At 49.5% G+C, this 18,471-nt stretch overlaps 1 protein-coding gene across 5 annotated transcripts in view; it reads left to right on the forward strand.

Moving 5' to 3' along the window:
- Window positions 1-18,471, forward strand: part of ETS1 (ETS proto-oncogene 1, transcription factor) — a 77,926-nt gene that overhangs the window by 50,270 nt on the left and 9,185 nt on the right. For all 5 annotated transcript variants that reach the window (XM_068659034.1, XM_068659037.1, XM_068659035.1 and 2 more), the window contains 5 exons: window positions 2,831-2,950; window positions 3,601-3,801; window positions 7,267-7,344; window positions 8,248-8,493; window positions 12,103-12,363. In XM_068659034.1, coding sequence (XP_068515135.1) covers window positions 2,831-2,950; window positions 3,601-3,801; window positions 7,267-7,344; window positions 8,248-8,493; window positions 12,103-12,363 — 906 coding nt within the window. The remainder of the gene's footprint in view (window positions 1-2,830; window positions 2,951-3,600; window positions 3,802-7,266; window positions 7,345-8,247; window positions 8,494-12,102; window positions 12,364-18,471) is intronic.

Here is an 18,471-nt window from a genome sequence, read left to right on the forward strand (position 1 = left end):
CACCGAGGTAAATTCAGTATCTCAAAACCAGTGAAGGCAGAACTGAGATAAAAACTGTCCGTCCCCCCCGTCCCCCCCCGTCCCCCAGCCGCGATCACGCAGCCAGGACTTGTCCACAAACACGTATGCAGAGCTTTACAAACCCATTTAATTTTACACATGTGAGCTCTTCTATAGATGTGGGACACTGCTGACTAAAATTAGGCTTCTGCAAGCGTTTGCAGGCTTGGGGCTTTTTGGCTGTTTTGTGTTCTGAAGAAATTTCAACTAGCGGTCTAACAGGAAAAAATGCAGATGATGTTTCAATTCTGAATTTTCCCAACGCAACTTGTTTTGAAGGAGAAGCCTCGAAATGCACATTTTGGTTTGTTTTGGTGTTTAAATAGAAAACCTCCTTTGGCACTTGGCCTTTTTTTTTGAATTTGAAAATAGGGCGTTTGCTTCTCTGGTGACCTCTCTCTGGGAATCGCTTTTAATTGTTCCCTGTTTTGACATTTTGTTTGTGCAGAGCTCAGCGTTCACCTTACTAAACCGAAACCCTATCCCCCGCTACTGAAAAATTGAGTCCGCTGGCTCTGTGCACACCCCAGCGCGTGGATCCTGCAGGAGAAGGCAGGAGCGATGAGCGGTCGGTGCTCGTGTTGCAGAGATAGGAGCAACACTTTTGCACGGCCGACAGCCTTGTCACCCCCCGTGCCTTCGTGGTGTGCCTAAGGAGGTCATCTTTGCACAGGTCTTCGTGGGTGATTCAGTGTAAAATGGGGTTAGAAACGTTTTCGTAGCCTAACTCTGACTCATCTTCCCATAGCGACTGGGAGCAGCGAACTGCCGTTTAACCAGCCGCGGAGGGGAGCGGATTCCTGGGTGGTCCCTGTAACCACAGAGCACAGAAAGCAAAGCATTAAAATGTAACATGAGGATGAAGGGAAAGGGGCACTGAACCACTTTCTCCCAGTGTTATCTCAAAGCAGCAGATGGAGAACAGAGATAGGGAGGGTGCCTGCTCATTTTTCCGTGCCCTCTCCAGCCAAATCCAGTAAATAATGAAGTGTAATTTGCCAAATAGCCTTTGAATGTATTATTTGCTTTTGAAGGTCCTGATACTTCCACCATGGCAGGCGATCCTTGATTTATGTGGTGGGGTTGGGGGGAGGATTCAGGCCCCCAGAGGCTCGGTGTCGGGCATTTCACTGGCGCTACCTGAACAAAGAATCATTAGGTGAGGCGATGAGTAAGGTTAGGGGCAGCTGGAAACAGGGGAGCTGATTTTGCAAATCTTTTACTTGGGGACAGTAGGTGGAAGGTGCGGAGATGGAGGCAGGGAAGCAGCTCTGTAGGGCTGCAGCAGAATAGGGCTGGGTAGATTTAGGGTGGCTCTGCAGTGTGGTCAGCCCTGGGCTGCGGGGCCAAACACGGGCGCTTATTGACACAGCCCCAGGTCATCATTTGGGGAAAAAACCCAGCTGTGTGGAGTTTCGGTGATACCTGCAGGTTTGGCTGCCTGTGAGCACAGCAGGACCCCTCTGCTGGGCGGCTGCACCCCAATTCTCCCCGCATCGGTGCCACCGCTCGCAGCCAGCACTGCTGTGTGGGTGTACGGGGTCGCTAAACCAGAGCTTCAGTTGACGCAGGGTGATAGTGGCTAGGGTTTCCACAAACCAGAGAGTACTATGAGTTTTGATGTTCATGTCCAGATGTTGATGAAAACTCCAAAAAAGCTTGTGCGTATTGTCATTTTTCCACTGAGAACAGTTTTCATTGAAAAATTTCCAGTAGGCTACAGAGTTAAACCAGCCTCAGGCGGAAGGATTACAATGGGGCTGATAAAGTCCAGTTGTTTGAGATGGTGAATGTAAGAGGCTTTCCTTCTCCGCAAATGATGGTTTTCAGGAATGCCTAAAATATATGAAAAAGAGCCAAACCTTTTATTCAGAATGAGGAGTTGTTTTTTTTTTTTAAAGAAAAAAAAAACAGTTGCTTTTGTTTGTGAAACTCTTTGGCTACGAATATCCACCTCCTTCCAAGTAAATTAGAGAAAGGAAAGAAAGAGAGGAAGACCTTTGCTTCTCATCAGGACTGACTCCAAGGCCTGGCTCTTGGCTTGGCCCCGCGTCTCCTATGGGGGCGGCTGCGCGCTGCTCGGTGACTCACTCCGAATCCGCCGTGCTACGGCCTTGCATGATGTAACTCTGTGCTAATGTGGGATTTTCCAGCTCTTTTGTTTTCCCTCCCTCCTTGAATGGGTTTGCTGCCGGTTCTTCATCATGCCTCATCCTGCTGTGAACTTACTTCTTCCAGGATTGCCTGTTGATTCTTCAAAATTACTTTTTTCCTTTTGCTTTTCTATGGGCCGGGATGCCCAGAAGTGGTGCGGTAATTGGGGGATGTTTTTATCCGTGCTGTCTTGTTCACTCTGGTGTGGGACCCTTTACCCTCGTTGGTGTCTGGCACCGCTCAGCTATCCCCCAGGCTTCAGAAGCCACCTGGGTGATGATGCTGGGTAAGCTGTTGTCTGTGCTGGTCTTTGATACCACCGTCAAATTTCCAGTAGCGCATTTGTGGTTGGCTTGCAGGGAGACCACATGCACCGTGTAACCCAGACAGGGCTCGTCTGTGCCCTTTAAGCACACGATTCTTTTTTCTTCTGTGTGTAAGAAGTCTGCTTATGGACTCTCAGGGCTTAGATTTTGTGCTGGAGGGTGTGAAAAACTTCAAAAGCAAAAAATGAACGGATTGCTCATTTTTTAACAATCCAAAGGACAGTGTAATGAGAGGACTTCTGTTGTCTTTCCCAATCCTTATGAACGTTTTTCTCTCCTGCTTTTTTCAGATATGGAATGTGCAGATGTGCCTTTGTTAACTCCCAGCAGCAAAGAAATGATGTCTCAGGCATTGAAAGCCACCTTCAGCGGCTTTGCAAAAGAGCAGCAGCGGCTGGGAATCCCCAAAGGTAAGACACGGCTTCCTGATGAGAGCTGTGGCAGACACAGAGATTGTGTCCGCCTGCCAGGATGCCCTGCCCCACATCTGCCATCCCTTTGACTGGTTCCCTCCATGCAGCATTGCCTGGTTTATAGGCAGCATTAGCCGGAAAAATCCAGACATAGAGGCAAAACCTTTCAGTACTGCTTGCAAGCTGTAGCCCTCTGACAGACTGTGCCTGTCCTGCTAACAGAGTGAGATAACCTCTGCTGCGAGCCTGCTCCTGCCACTTTGTTGAGACTGAGATTTCTATTTACAAGTCATGTCCACTGTATGGAAAAGCAGCTGGGACCCTTTACAAGAGGCTGATAACAGGGAAACCAAGGAAGATGTGGGTGGAAAAAGGAGTCAGAGAAGCATTAGGATTATTAGAAGTCCAAACAAATCCAAAGCTCGTTCCTTGCATGAAATAAGTCTTCAAATAGGGCTGATGCAAACTGGCTGTAGATGTAGTGTTCCCCCACCGCATATTGCCCTTTTGCCAATTGATTTTTGGTCTCTACAGGATGAGGCTGTGCAGGTGCTTATCCACTTGTAGCACCATTAGTGTCCCGTTTTCCTGGAGAAATGGCTTGTGCTTGCTCGTTAATGGATCTTTTCTACAACCCTTTGGTGCAGATCCCCAGCAGTGGACGGAGACGCACGTGCGGGACTGGGTGATGTGGGCAGTGAATGAGTTCAGCCTGAAGGGAGTGGATTTCCAGAAGTTTTGCATGAATGGTGCTGCCCTCTGCGCCCTGGGCAAGGAGTGCTTCCTGGAGCTAGCGCCTGACTTTGTGGGAGATATCCTTTGGGAACATCTGGAGATCTTGCAGAAAGGTGAGTCTTGGGGTCTCCAAGGTGAATAGCTCATGCGGTCCTGGCTACTCTGACTTTGGGCCTTTCCAAAGAGCTTGGTTTACAATCTGGCTGTGCAATGAGGTGTTCAGCTTGGGCTGCAATCCCAATAAAAGCGTCTTTGAAAGCCTAGCTTTCCAGTAGGGTTTCAAACGGGCATCCCAACCAGCTATGGGCAGTGCAAATCCTGGCACTCATTGAAAGAGGAAGGGTGTTTACGCCAGCCGCTTGGCCAGGATCCACAGCAGGCAGGGACGCTCTGCCTGCCTGGAAACGACGGTGGGATTTTCCAAAGCATTCTTCATCAGATCGTTCAGCTCCTGCTGTGAATTTTACTACTTCCTCCAGTGCAACTAAGTACAACAATATCACCGAAATCCCACCCTAATTTCCCAGTTGCAATTGGAAGCGGCTTTTCTTTGTTTTATGTCTCATGAATGTAATGGCAATGAGTTTGAGTGGCTGTGTCCCACACAGGAAGGAATGGCAGAAGCCACCTGCAAGCATTTGAGGGCATTAATTTATTTATTTTAGTTGGGTAGGGGAGATATGCATTGATTTTAGGTGTTGATTTGGGTGGCGTGTGGCTGAAGGATGCAGAAGCAACACTTTTCCCACCTAGGATGGTTCCTACAGAGTAGGTGAAGATTTTAAGACCTTTAACCAAGTCAGGAGCAGGAGCAGCAGCAGCAGATCTGGGTCCTTCTCTAGCGTGTTCCTGTGCAGAGCTAATTGCCTTCCTGGAATATCCCTTGTGCTGCCGTGCTGACCCTGCGTGCTTGTCAGTGGGCTTGTATTGGTGACAGGAAGGGGAGGGGAAACAAAGTTATGCCTTCCAGGAAACCATTGACAGATGGATGTTAATTGCTGATTACTAATTTTACTGCTACCTGTGGTTTGCAAAAGGTAAACATGGCTATTCCCAGGCTCTGTGTCTGACAGGCTGTTTTTCTGCTCTTTGTTTGACTCCGTATCTGTTCGGTTCTTCTCGTTTTGCATGATTTTTAATGAGTGCTTATATCAACAGCAATCAGAATAACCAAACAAAGCAAAGCGTTGTGGTCAGTCCAATTTCTACTTGCTGTAAGCCAGTGCTTGTAATGCAGCTCTGCCTTCCTGCAACCCTCCTCCATTTGTCTGTGCTGTAACCCACAGCAGCGCGATGTGCTGCAGGTACCAACTGAAGCATCGGGGCTGGGTTTGCTCCCAGCCCTGCTCTTCCTGCAGATCCCCCAAGGCACGCAGATGAACTTGGTGATGCAGATTTGCTAACTGTAAAGTAGGGATCACGTTTCCTGATCGCACTGACACATGCGGGTGCTCGGATGCTGCAGTTATGAGGATGCAAAAGGTGTGAGGTAGATAAGGGCTTTTACAAAGATGCTGGAAATCTTTCTACCTATTGCAGCTTTTCCTCCAGAAGGATGAAAAAGAGTAAGACGATTTGTTTGTCTCAACACTGTTGGTGTAGCCCTGGGAACCGAGAAACCTCCGTTCAGTGTTCTGTTTTACTGGTGACTTTGTCACTTCTTGCGTAAGTTATCTGAGCCTTAGCTTCTATGGTGGGTTCTTAACACATTTCCCAGAGGGGCAATATCTAAGAAGTATTTGGAGAGTAACTGAGAAGGGCTTCCAGGAAATAACCAACTTCACCCCAAGGACTAATTCCTGTTGCCTGTAAGTCATGGGACTGTCTTACTTGTGTTACATCTCCAAATGCCAGACAAGGTCTGTTGTGCTGGTGTTCCACAAACAGACTGCAAAATGGCCTCTGCCACCTCGCTCTCCACGTGAGACAAGATGTGCCTCTCCGTTTTGCAGCTGGGGATGTGAAACATGAAGAGATCAACGTTTCCCCAGGCTCACCTATAGCGTCCCAGTGCTGGTGAGCCCACGGCAGCCAACTGGCCAGTTCCCATCTCTCCTGCCTTCCCCAGTTGCCCACCATCCTTGCTCAGGGGTGCTGATGCTGGGAGTGGTGCTTAACCCCTCGATGGCTGGCATTACCTGTGGTGGTGTGACTGCTGGAGTGGGGTCATGCTGGGACAGGCTGTGACCTTGTTGTCCCTCCTGCTAACATGCCTCCCTTGTGAGCTCTTTCCGAGAGAGTGACTCATGTACCACAGCCGGCTCAGGGTTTAAAAACGGCAGCAGATGGGCGACTTTTCCCTGCATGGATTTGGGTATTTTCAGGCCTATTTTTCCAAATTTCTTCCTAAAATAAGCTCCTCAGTTACCAGCAGTCAGCAGTGCCCTCCACTTGACTGTAAGCATAGCTGAAGGTTGCTCTCTTTCTCTGTGGTCACCCACCCTGCCCCTTGGCAGACTCCGTGGGGAGAGGAAAAGAGAATTTCTCATTAGGTCTCTGTGTTTGCACAAAACCTCCTTTTGTTAGAGAATATTTTCCACCCTGCAATCCCCAGGAGAGGGCCAAAATTAGGCTCCTTGCAAGCAAACGTGCGTTATCTTCGGTTCACGTCTCTTTAGCTTCAGCAGAAATAAACATAACCCAGAGTTGTCTGTGGTTTTTTATTTATTTTTTATTTTATTTTTGTTACCCTCTGCAAAGAAAATAAAATCTCCCATGCTGGTATCTCTGCCCGCATGCCGTGCTGGAATGAGTAAGGTGTTAATGGAAAAACTGGTCAGGGGAGGAACAGTGCGGCTTTTACATGGGAAAGCAAATTCAGTGCCAAGCCCAGGAGTACCAAAGTTCTTGGAAAAAGCAGTGGAAAGCAGAGAATCTGTGCTTTGATGTGATATTTGCTCATTCTCAGTGAATCATAGAAAGGTTAAAATTTGCGGTGCTGCCTGTGTATTCCCTATGGAGTGTGCATCAGGAGCTGGTTAATGGGCAGGGTGGCAAAACTGCTCTGATCATGGGATCCTCCGCTTTCATCAGGTGTAAGGTAGAGGTGCCATGTAGGCTGGGAATTAGCATTAATTTAGGGTTGTAGGAGCTGGTTTGGTATGCGTTAACCCGCTCAATTGCTCACACCTACTGCTGGTCTAAAATAGGGGCTTTTTCAGGAAAGCAGGTGTCCTTGTATGGCTTTTTTTTTTTTTTTTTCATGAGCTCATACATGTAACTGTAATAAACAATCCTTAAAAGAAAACAAAAAACAATAAATAATTTCCGTGCTTTCTTTAATTTTTAACTAGCTTTTCAGAACCACCTGGAGCCACTGATTGAGAAGGTTGTTGTTTCTGCTGTTTTGTTTAAATTTGTGCATGCCTGCAGCAAGAATTCCTGAAGGAGCCCAAATGCATCGAGTACATGTTTCAGTGGGATTTCAGCACCTAACTGTGCACTTCTGTTCTTTGAACGTCCCAGTTTAACCCTGGCAGGGGCATTTTAGGAAGTTTCGACCTCTGCATTACAGCAAGTTTTGCAAGGCACGGTATGGCTATGGACATGTGACATTTGCTTCCTTTTCTTCTTTGCAGAAGAGATAAAACCGTATCCCGCAAACGGAGTGAATGCAGCATATCCAGAATCCCGCTATACTTCAGACTACTTCATTAGTAAGTCTCACTTACCGTTATCATTGTGGTGCTTCCAGGTGTAAAAGTGCCCCCTATTAGAGGTTTGTCTGCATCACATGAGGACTGCACCGTGCAGTTACTTCCCCTTCATGGCAGAGTGTGCAAAATGTGTAACTCAGTCTTCCTTGCTGTTTTGGGTTGACTTATGTAGAAGCCATCTTTATTTATTGGTAGCTGCCTTGATATACTGTAATGTGGCTTTGCAAGCACTGTTAGTTTGACAGCGTATTTCAGCAGACCTGGAAAGCAAGGTCCTCCAGAACGTGGAGAATTTTAAAAAAATTAACAAGAAAGGTGTGGGGTTAGGGGAGGAATGGGGCAAGAAGGCTTAATTCTGGATTTCTAGGTACAAACCTGGCAAAGAAAGAGTTGAGTCGTCAGTCCAAACTCCTGCACTGCCCATTGCCATTGATTTGGAGATGTTCTTTAAGAGAAAAGTATTTGAGATTTGAAACAACAACAACAAAAAAATCACTTGAATTGGGATTCCAGGTTCTGGAAGGTGACTTTGAAGTTACTCATGTATTGCAGTCATCAGTGAAATTTCTCTTACCTATAGCTCTTTGCTGAGAGTATGCTCTTCATGGTTTTTCAGCTTCTCCCACTACCAGCTTGCTTGAGAGGACTTCAGTGTAATTAATGGTGTCTTATTCTTTTAAATCACTGCAATTATAAGGCACCATCTGTAAACAGCTTTTAGAAACCGCAGTCAAAAGTATTCCCCAATTGTGCCAGGTGTTTTATATCCAAAGACAGTCTTTTGCGTCACAGACCCTGAGTCTTGCTGTGCTGTGGAAGACTGGAGAGGCAGTGAGCAGTGCTCTGGTTTCTTCAAGCTGATCGTGTTTGCGTTGCTTTCTGACACTCCTATCCTGCCAACAGGTTATGGCATAGAGCATGCACAGTGCGTGCCTCCCTCCGAGTTCTCCGAGCCCAGCTTCATCACAGAGTCCTACCAGACCCTCCATCCCATCAGCTCGGAAGAGCTTCTGTCCCTCAAGTACGAGAACGACTACTCAGTCATCCTGCGTGACCCCGTCCAGACGGACTCCCTGCAGACAGACTACTTCACGATCAAGCAAGAAGTAGTAACGCCAGATAACATGTGCATGGGGCGTGCCAGTCGAGGTACAGTTGGGCATCTCCCAGGGCTTGCCTGGGTTCTTGCTTTCTCTATTATATGGACCTACAAGTGCTGCCTTCCCCTCTGTAGAGATAGTCCTTGACGGGGCCCAAAGCCAACAGGCAGCCGTGCGATGCCAGTAGCGAAGCTGTTTCCCTACATGTATCTCGTATGGGGTTGAACTCCCAGATAATTCCCTCCGGGGGAGACAAGGTGTTCCTTGTCTCTACTCTGCTGCCTGTTTTTACATCTGCGAAAATGTAGCATTTCTGGCTCTGTACTTTGATGTCAAACTTGAGTGACGCTGAAATAGGCTTTAAGGTTATTAGGGAGGACAGACTGCTGTGTGGTTGTATAAATCTCATTTTCCTAGGAGACCAGGCAAAAACCCACAAATCCTTCACAAGTTCTCATCAGGAATTACTGTCTGAGGCTATGAAAGGTTTTACACTTGATGATCCAGTCTTTATGCATTATCTCCGTTGAGTTTGATGGCTGTTTGCTTGAACCGATAATCTGTTCCAGTGAACCCAAGCCTTATGCTTTGTTAGGAGACTCAGATGTCATGAGTTGGGTCAATGACAGAGCTGAAGAACCCCCTGAATCCTTGTGCTACAACCCCACATCTCCAAAGAGTTATAATTATAAGTACATGATTCCTGTTTGAGTCGATGGGCTTTAAACACCTAAACACGTTTGAGGATCTGAGGCCAAGTGCCTTTTCAATTAATATTAAATTCTGAACACATGGGGCCCAGATGCCCAACTATTTTGTAATTACATTGCTTAAAACGAGGCTGAGGATCTGGCTCACAGTATATATTCAAAGAAAGAGTTTAATCCATAGAGCTCAAAGTCACTTACAAAGGGGTATCATTATCTCCAGATTCCAGGTAGGGAACCTGAGGCATGGGGAAGAGATCTGACCTGCCTGCGATTGCGCCCTGAATAGAATCCAGATGTCTCTATACCTAAAATTCATTATACTAACGTGTTGCTGTGAGCCGGGTTTGATGTTGAATATTTAAACCCATTCATTCATCCAGCACCGAGAGCTGAAGATGTGCTGGTTCCCTGTGAAAGCTGGAGCCCCTTTGCAGGCCTGCATCGCATATGCCTTGCACAGCGGCGCTCGTTTTTGTTGCTCATTCTTTTTCAAGTCTGGGAGAGTTAATGACAGGAAAGTTATTATTTGTATTATTACCTCTGCTTCTGCTGGTTGAGTGTTAATATGAGAGAGGTGACTTGGATGATATAGTGAATCAAAAGGGTAGTGGTGTTATAATTCTAGGTAAGCTTCTCTTTCTGGGATTGCTTTTCTGGCTACCTTTCATCTCTGTCTTTCCCTTTTCTTGAATTCTTCTTTAACATTTGTGATTTTTTAATAATACTCATTGAAATGCAATGATTCAGGAATGCTTTTGCAGTTATGTTCCTACTGGAAAGCCTAACATGGTTCTAAGGGAAGGAAGAAAGAAACCTTAACCTGGCATTGGGGACCAAGTGCCCCTGGTTTTAGCAGACACTTTAACTTACTGATTGTGGAGGAAGAAATGCAACAGGCCCTGGCCATGCTTACACTAACACTGAATTTTAGCCACCCAGAAGGGCCTTTGGGTGGCATAAATACTCCCAGAGTGGTATAAAGAAGCCTTAATATAAACCAGAGTCCAGCTTATTTATGTTTACATTCACATTTACCTTCCACTCTTTTATAAGGTTAATCAGTCGCAAAGTCAAACACTTAAGCGAGAGTCAGGGTGAAGGTTTTCCAGACAGTCGCCTTTCGCCTTTCTTTGTGTGGGCAGCAAGAGCTAATTTTGCGATTCCCTGGGAGTTTTTTCACTCTGCCTTATCAGTGAAGGCGTCTGGTTAGAAAGCGTAGCTGCCAAACTCTTAACAAACTTCTCCTGAGTAGGTGCAAGGCGTGATTTGCAAAAGCTCACGGCTAGGTCAAATTTGGGTGAATTTTCAGTGAAACAGCAAAAGTCACGTCCCCAGCACTGAAGCTGTTCATCTGGCAGACTTTTAATTCCTTTTCTAAAAGGAATCGTACCCCAGGACTTCTCAGGGAAGTGGTTATGCCAATGAATGTGCACAAAACGGTGTTATTTTCCCCTTACAGAATTCAAGTACATTTTGTGAAGCCCTTAAACAAAGAAACAAATAAATAAATAAATGAATTTAGCGTGGATATTATCAGGAGAATCATTTTGAAGCGTGGACTCGCTAGAAGTAACTACCAGGAAGGCCTTTAAGGGGAAATGTTGGATGTAAGACTATGTTGAGTCTAGTGAAATCATGCTAAGGGGAAGGTGAACGTAAGCTGGAATCCCAGGCTTACAAGACTACTTGATTTGGTTGAAGAGAGAGCATCTTTTTAGGATGAAGGGGAAGATGCCTGTAGCTGAGGCCAGCAGTCAGGGCAGAGCTGACTTTTTGGCACAGCTCTGCACCCACAGTAGTTAAGCCTTTTTGCAGCAAGTGCTCTTCAAACTACAGCACAACAAATATTTGGGGGAACGTGCCAGTGTCCTTCCACGTTCCTGTTCCCCTGTGATTGAATATCTGGGCCCAAGCTGTGGGTAGTTCTGCCAATGGAAATTTCTCCAGGAGCTCTTGCACAATCCCAGCAGCTGTTTTTAGCCCAGTTTGGGAAATTAGTGAACTTGAATGATCCTGTTGCACTTAGTTTGTCAGTAAAGATGTTGAGCAATCATCAGTGTAAGGGAGATCAGAGAGAGCAATTTCAGTTTGTTCTTCGGATCCTTTTTTAGCTCTCCGTTTTAAGTACAGAGGGTATACTTGTGCTGTTTTCTAGAGGGTGTAAATCGGCATAGCATTGCTGAGGATCTGGCCTCTCATGTTCTGCTCTTTACTAAAAATACCCTGGAGAGTAGCCTTGATACAAGCCAGCTGTGCTCACCTTACCAGAACTGGAAAAATAGCTGTTTGAGCTCTCAGCCTTTTGCTCTCCTCCTCCATCAAATCTGCTGCTGTTTGGGGATTTGAAGGTGGAAGTCGGTTGTAACATATGGCAATAAAAGGCTGCTGTAGAGTTTTGTAGGAAATGTGAAAAGTCAAGAAGCCGGGTGTCCGGTGCCCTTGAACATGCCTGAGGAGCACTTGCACAGGGCTGGCAGTTCCAGTATAGGACTTGCTGCAGAAAGATACAGGACTGCAATAAGAGCAAGAGGCCCTGCAGTTCCCATGTTTAGGCACCTGAACCAAGCCCCAAATATCTGTCTAAAGCAGTTTGTTTCTCTGCCATTGCCTTTTGAAAGGGAGGGCAATTTCCAGTTAGCCCCCGACATCTCTCTCGGATAGAGTCGGGACTGAGCTTTTCCCCAAATTGCTCCTGCCTTGCTCTGCTGCCTGAACTTTTCCAGGGCTCAGATAGCCCTGCTTTTGAGTTGTGAAGATACTAAAGGTATCCCAGTTACAGGGCTTACTTTTGAGTTTGGTTGGATGTGAGGTGCGGTGTGACAGCAGTGTTTGCCTGGCTGCCTTCTGCCTGTGCTGTGGGCAAATGAAGCATCCCGCTCATAGCCACAGCCAGGTGGAGCATCCCTGTGCTGGCCAAGCACCTCTCACATGCCCTTCCTTCTACCCAGGTAAACTGGGGGGCCAGGACTCCTTTGAGAGCATAGAGAGCTACGACAGCTGCGACCGCCTGACGCAGTCCTGGAGCAGCCAGTCCTCCTTCCAGAGCCTGCAGCGCGTCCCTTCCTACGACAGCTTTGACTCGGAGGACTACCCCGCCGCCCTGCCCAACCACAAGCCCAACGGCACCTTCAAGGACTATGTTCGAGATCGGGCCGATATGAACAAGGACAAGCCTGTCATTCCTGCTGCTGCCCTCGCTGGCTACACAGGTAGGGTCACGGTCCTCGGGAAAACACCTCTCTGCTGGGCACCTCAGGTAGAACCTCTAAGTTGGCGGAGGTCAGAGCTTCCAGGGTCTTGGTTTGCCCAATTTTGCATCACTGTGAGTGAGGGTTTTTGAGATGTCCCAACCACATGCATGTGTCCACACCTGAGAGCACCCCCAAAAGCTGCAGGTCCTTTGGGTGCGGGTACTCCAGCCCTCACGGAGGATCGAGGACACAGCTGAGCACGGGGCAATTGATGCTTTGTGTTTTTGTTTACACCTGGATGCCTCCTGGTTGAGTTTGGTGTAGGAGCTGGTGTCTGGTGTGTATTGTTGAGAACACAAAGTACTAGAGAGCCTTTGTTTCCCCATCCGCCACTTTTATGCAACGTGCTGGCCACGTGCTTGTGGTTTCCCACCTCAGGCAGGAGTGACTGCGTTTCAGCACTGCTGTGCGCGATGCAAAATGATCTTATCCCCTTTCAGCAGCGAGGAGGGACTGTGCTCTGCTCTTTGTGTCGGTGAGAGGCAGGAATGGGACAGTGCCAAAGCAGACCCAAATATTTTCCATTCTGCGCTGGGAGAGATGAGAAGGTGATAGACCACAGAAACTCTGGCTTTTTATGTGACAGCCCTCCAGCAATCTGGCCATCTCTTCTCCCCAGAAGAGAGAAACCTAGTGGGATAGGGCTTCATGCTGATGTTGGGATAATCCTTTCCAGTCCTTCCGTGCCGTATCTCTTCCCTGAATTGCAGGTAGAATTTGTAGGACAGACTCCTGCCTGTTCCTCTCCCTTGTTCATACTGATCCCTCCTGCCCCAGCTGGTAGCAGCTGTGGCCCAGAGGAGCCAAGCAGTGGAAATAGTTTGTGCAGATAAAGATCATCAAAAGGTTCAGAGCAGATCCTGAGGTGCGACTGTCCCTGAAATCTCCTCCCACGCACAGCTCGTCTTAGGGCTGATATCTAGTTTTTGTTGGGGGTAAATGCAGAGGGGAGGAGAGGTGGAGAGATAATTTTAGGAGCTATGTGTAAAAAAGGAAGTGGTTTGTTGCTATAGCTTTAGTTAGAAAGAACGCTTAGCCTGGCCTGCTGAATGAGCCAGTTTCAACCAGGTCTATGCAAAATAAAAGTGTGCTCTGCCATTCCTGAATGGTTTTTGGCTGGGGGATGTGGAAGGGAGAAGCACGAGCAGTAGGAGGGGCTATGCCCCCAGACACCATCCTCTGCCCCGCCACAGAAATTGATGTTCATAAGAAAAGAGACTGGTGAGCGCTCCATGCACTTCTTTATTCCTCTTCTCTCCTGGTAACGCCTTTCACCAGGGCTGTGGAAATGTGTTGGGTGCTCGGTGCCTGGGCAGCAGCACTGGTTGCTTTTTACCAGCTGGGGAAACTGAGGCACAGGAGCACTGGCAAAGCTAGGAGCTGTGCTGCCCAAGCTCCTTGCTGCTCCAAGCTGCTTCCCTCCCTGTTTGCTCTGGCTCCTGGAAGAGAAGTGCTGCCCCTGTGGAGAGGAGGCATTCCCACCCTGATCTGCCAGCAAAGAGCTGAAGCTGGAGCTGTTTTGCCAGGGGGTATTAGCACCCCAAAGAGTGTCCTTGGACTCCTGCCGCCAGGAAAGTGAGACCTCGGTTAACGCAGTGCCAGAGCACACTTCCAAAGGCTTTGCGCCACGTAACTTTTTCCCTTGCCTCATTTCAATCCCCGTTTTGAGCTGGGACGATAATCCCTCAGCCCAAGCATTTTGACATGATCAATAAGTTTTTTTTATTGCTTCACTTGAGAAACTTTAAATGGGGGAAAGGAAATTTGGAGGTTTCCAGAAACATCGGCCACTTCCAAATTCTTGGTTGCAGCACTTCTTGCTGGCCCCGGAGGCTGCTAAGCAGTGATTCAGTGCTGAAACCACCACAGCCTGCATACACCATTGGGAAATACCTTTGGACAGATGAGTTTTGCAGATGTGTGACTCCAGGGAAGTCCTCTGTCCCTTTTTAAAGCCTACTGACCTGTCAGCACCTTATATTTTCTGTGCAGAGGGAGCCCAGCATGGGTGCAAGGCAAAGCCAGGCTGCTGTGAAAGCAGGTCACAGCGAGAGCAAGTGAGAACATGTTGCCTTACAGACCATGGGAGGACTGGGCGCTCTTGAAACTGCTTTGCAGTAGCATATTTCTGCAAAAAAAAAAAAAAAAAGAAAAATTGAGGCTGGCCGTGGAGAAGTCCTGGGCCAGCTGAGCAAGGACAGTGGGGACTCTCAGGCAGAACTCCTGGCTTCTTCTTCTTTTTATTTATTACTATTTTTTTTTGATTTGCTTTACTTGCCGTTTACTCAGGGGAGGAAGTGCTGTCTAGCGGCTAGAGCAGAGGAACTTGAATTCTGGGCTCTATGCAGCTTGGTGAGGCAGTGGAGCCTCCAAACGAGCAGAGCAGGGGGTTAGCAGCCCAGCGTCACCCCAAAGTGCCTGAGACCCCTGCTTCCCATTTCTGACTCGGGTGATGCCTTGAGCATGTGTCCAGTGCTGGGCATCCCATCGCCAGCCTTTTGGAGCACCCAGCAGACACACCACGGTGTCTCAGCGTGAGCCTTTTAGGACTCGCAGAGTGAAAATGGGAGGGCAAAGCCTGGCAGACGGCGTCCTTCATCTCCAGGGTCTCTGGGTTCACTTTAGGAACCTGACAATATCGTTTGGGTTTTGTCACCGTGCCTGTTTTGCCCGCGGCCCTGGGAGGTGGCACAGTGCTTTATCGCAGCCGCGGCAGATCGCTGATGGTATCTGCCCTAGGAGGCGCATGCTTTGGTGAGAAGGTGCATTTTGGCGGAAGCGCCATTTGCGTTTGATGTGTTCTTCACCCTGCTCGCAAGCAGCTTTTCAAAGCTGTGTTATCTGCCCCCACATCTTGACCTAATTTAACAAGTTGCCATGGTTGCTCAGATAGAGGTTGATGCAATTTTCTTATCTTTTTTTGAAGGAGAGATGTAACTGCTCCGGAGTTGGTGAACTTCAGTTTCCATAGCTGCAGGGAGGGCCATCTCTGGACACCTTGGGTTTCGGGGCAGCCTCTCTTGGGCTTGGCCAACTTGAGTCTTACAATGAGCCAGATTTTTTTTTTTATTTTTTTTTTTGTGAAATGACCTAGGAAATGGAGAGAGAATGCATCCGGGGTGCATCAGGACGCATCTGCTCTGCAGGCAGATGTGCGAGGTCTCACGTTGACTTATCTGAGCGGGTCTGTGCAGCCTCACAGCGTTTGGCGTGGGCGGGTGGCTCGTGCTAGGTGCACGCTGGCACACAGATCCCTCCAGACCCGAGCTCAGCTGGGTTAAAGCGAGCTCAGCTTCGCCTCCCTGCCACCTGCACCCTGCCTGGGGCTGGATTCTGCAAGCTGCTGGCTCCAACAAGCCACCCTGATCCCTTGTGAGACCTGGGGGATGAACACCAATGGGCCGTAGCAGAGCACAGTGCTGCCTGTGGCGTGGGTCTGACCGCACCGGTCTTCGGCCTTTCTGCCCTGTGTTTATTTTTCCACTCCTCTGACCTACTTCTGCTGCTGTCCTCGGTGGTGCGGGTCCAGCGGAGGTTCAGACCCTGTGCTCCTGTGGGGGTTGGCTATCGCCACCCTGGGCTGAGTTGCTTTCGGCTTTTCTTGAGCACCTGCGTGGGTTTGGAGCTGAGATGTGCGTGTTGGCTTTGTGGCATGCAGGGCTGTGCAGGCCGGGGCTTTCCATCTCGCAGCGCTGCCTGTGTCGCTGCAACGCCCGAGCCCTGCTGCTGAGCTGCGATGTGCTGCTCCAAATAGCCAAACCAGCGGGGCACAGCGATTCCCCTCGGATTTGGGAGGGGAAGGGAGGAAAGAGCGATGAGCAGGGTGAGGTGACTGCAAAGCAGAGCTCGATCCCTTGTCAGCAAGGCCAGTGTTGCGTGTGTACTGCAGCCCTTTACTACAGGCCTGGCTAGGGAGCTGCTGAAGCCTTTACAGACAATCTCAGCACCTAGAGAGTTAATGCCTCCTTCCCAGCTAATATCACGCAGGACCTGACCGTCTCTCTTAGCGACAGATTGATGCTATCTTCGTTATCGTGCTGCCCTTAGAGAAGACAGAAAGTAGTGCTGGGAATAGCCGACCCCTCTGAGATGCTATCTCGCCCGAGCACCCAGGAGCGTGTCTGCACAGCTAACGGTTTTGCCTGGGCTGGGTCCAGCCCCGAGCCTTGCTATCAGCACTCATGGCACCGTGTCGATAGGGCCCAAATGTGCTGGGTAAACCCGTCTGCCCTGTCCCAAGTGTCTGTGGTGTAGAGCCCGAAGCTGTGCCTTCGACAAGGCTCCGTTTCTGAGCGATGCTTATCTGTGACACAGAAGTGAAAGCACGCAGCTGCTGTTTTGCAAGAAAGTCGAGCTGATGCCAAAGAAAGTGGGTCTCTTTCAAGAGAGCTTGTGTGCTGCTTCTTCCCTTCTTGTTGCTTATGCTGCTGGCCTGCAGCTTCCAGCCAGCGAGCTCCCCAGATGTGCTGCGCTTGTGGGCATCCAAAAATCCACTAGCAGCTGCTTTCCTGGCCCCTCTCCTGCTGTGCTCCGGAGATCCGGGTGTCCTTGGCATCCAGAGCCTGTGCAGTTGCTTTCCTAGAAACATCAGCATCCTTCCTTCCTGCGCCCTGCACTGCTGGAGAAGCGTGCCTCCATCAGCATCCCAGGTGCTTGTAGCTCTGCTTAGGGCAACCCAGAGGTGCAGCCAGCTGGCCCTGGCAGGCAGAAGAAACACAACAGCCCCTCCAGCCCGGGAGATGCAGGTGATGGTGCTAGCTCACTCCTTTTGTGTCCTGTGCTTTACCCGCCCTTGTAGGTGGACTTGAAGCGTGGCCAGCAGCAGCTCCTGCTGCTTTTCTGCCTCCCCCACAGCGCCTGTCTGGGCCCCGCAGCCCTTCCCGAGCTGCAGGGTGGGACGCGGGGCTGGTTCAGTGGCTCCTGCTCCACCTGCCAGACATGTGCAAATGACAGTGAAATCAGCCCCACGCACTGCTGCCCGACCGTGACGGCAGCTCAGCTCTCCCCAGCGCTGCTGCAGCCCCCTCAGCAGCTTCACAGCAGCCTGGAGGTGAGAGCAAAGCAGCAGCTGCTGCTCAGTGCCCCCTTCGGGGCATCACATGGCAGCTTGTGCCGGCAGGACCACCGTCAGGAGGGAGATATGAAGCTTCCTGAGCCCCTCGTGCTTTGCCAGGATACTCATGGTTCTCCTTGAGATGGAGGAGATGGGTCAGGAAAGCCAAAAGAGCACAGAGTGGCCCATCTGGCTGCTCCGGAAGCACGTGGAGGGAAGGAGCTTTTTGGGTCCTTCCCCACCTCGTTCACACCTGCTCCTCGGAGATGCTTTGATTTGCACCCCGGTGTCCTCTGACCTGCACAAAACCTGCCCTGGGCAGGTGATGTGACCTGGCTGGGCAAGGGCTGGGGCCGACACGGCAGCAGCGATGGGGCCGAGCTCTGCAATCCTGGCACAGCAAGGGGGGGCTCGGGACCCCGGCACTGCATCGGCACCACAGGGGGTTTGGGCAAGGTGGGCACAAGACGGAGGCGAAGGCTGTTTTGGAGATGTTGCTGTGCCCAGTCGCTCTGTTTGGTTGGAACCACAAACCACAGAGCAAAAAGCATAGGTGTGCTGTGTCTTTTTTTTTTTTTTTGAAGTGTTTTTTTTGTTTTGTTTTGTTTTCCTTCTTTCAAACAGAGGCCGTTGAGAGGGGTGGGGGTGTGAAACCGGCTCGAGAGACGGTGAGGATGGTGCGTTTTGGGCTGGGCCCTCCCGTGCATGGTGCACACGCCTGTCTGTGCCGGCGACGGGGAAAGTGGCTGGCAGGGCTGTGCTGGGCTGGGACGAGGGCCTGGGGCATCGCCTGCCCCAGACTCGCTTGCTGCAGGCACAAATACAAAACCAGCTCAGACCTGCCCAAATTTTTGTCTTGGTTGTCCCCTCCCTCTCTGGGAGAGGGCCTTTGAGACGCAAGCAGTTGCATTACACTGCAGAGGCTCCTAAAATTCATATAAAAACCAGGCACTGCCACAAATGGCTGTCCAACAGGGCCAACACTTCCAGCTCTCGGAAGGTTTAGGAGTCAC

This window comes from Anas acuta, chromosome 23, assembly GCF_963932015.1.
Source record: "Anas acuta chromosome 23, bAnaAcu1.1, whole genome shotgun sequence".
NCBI lineage: Eukaryota > Metazoa > Chordata > Aves > Anseriformes > Anatidae > Anas > Anas acuta.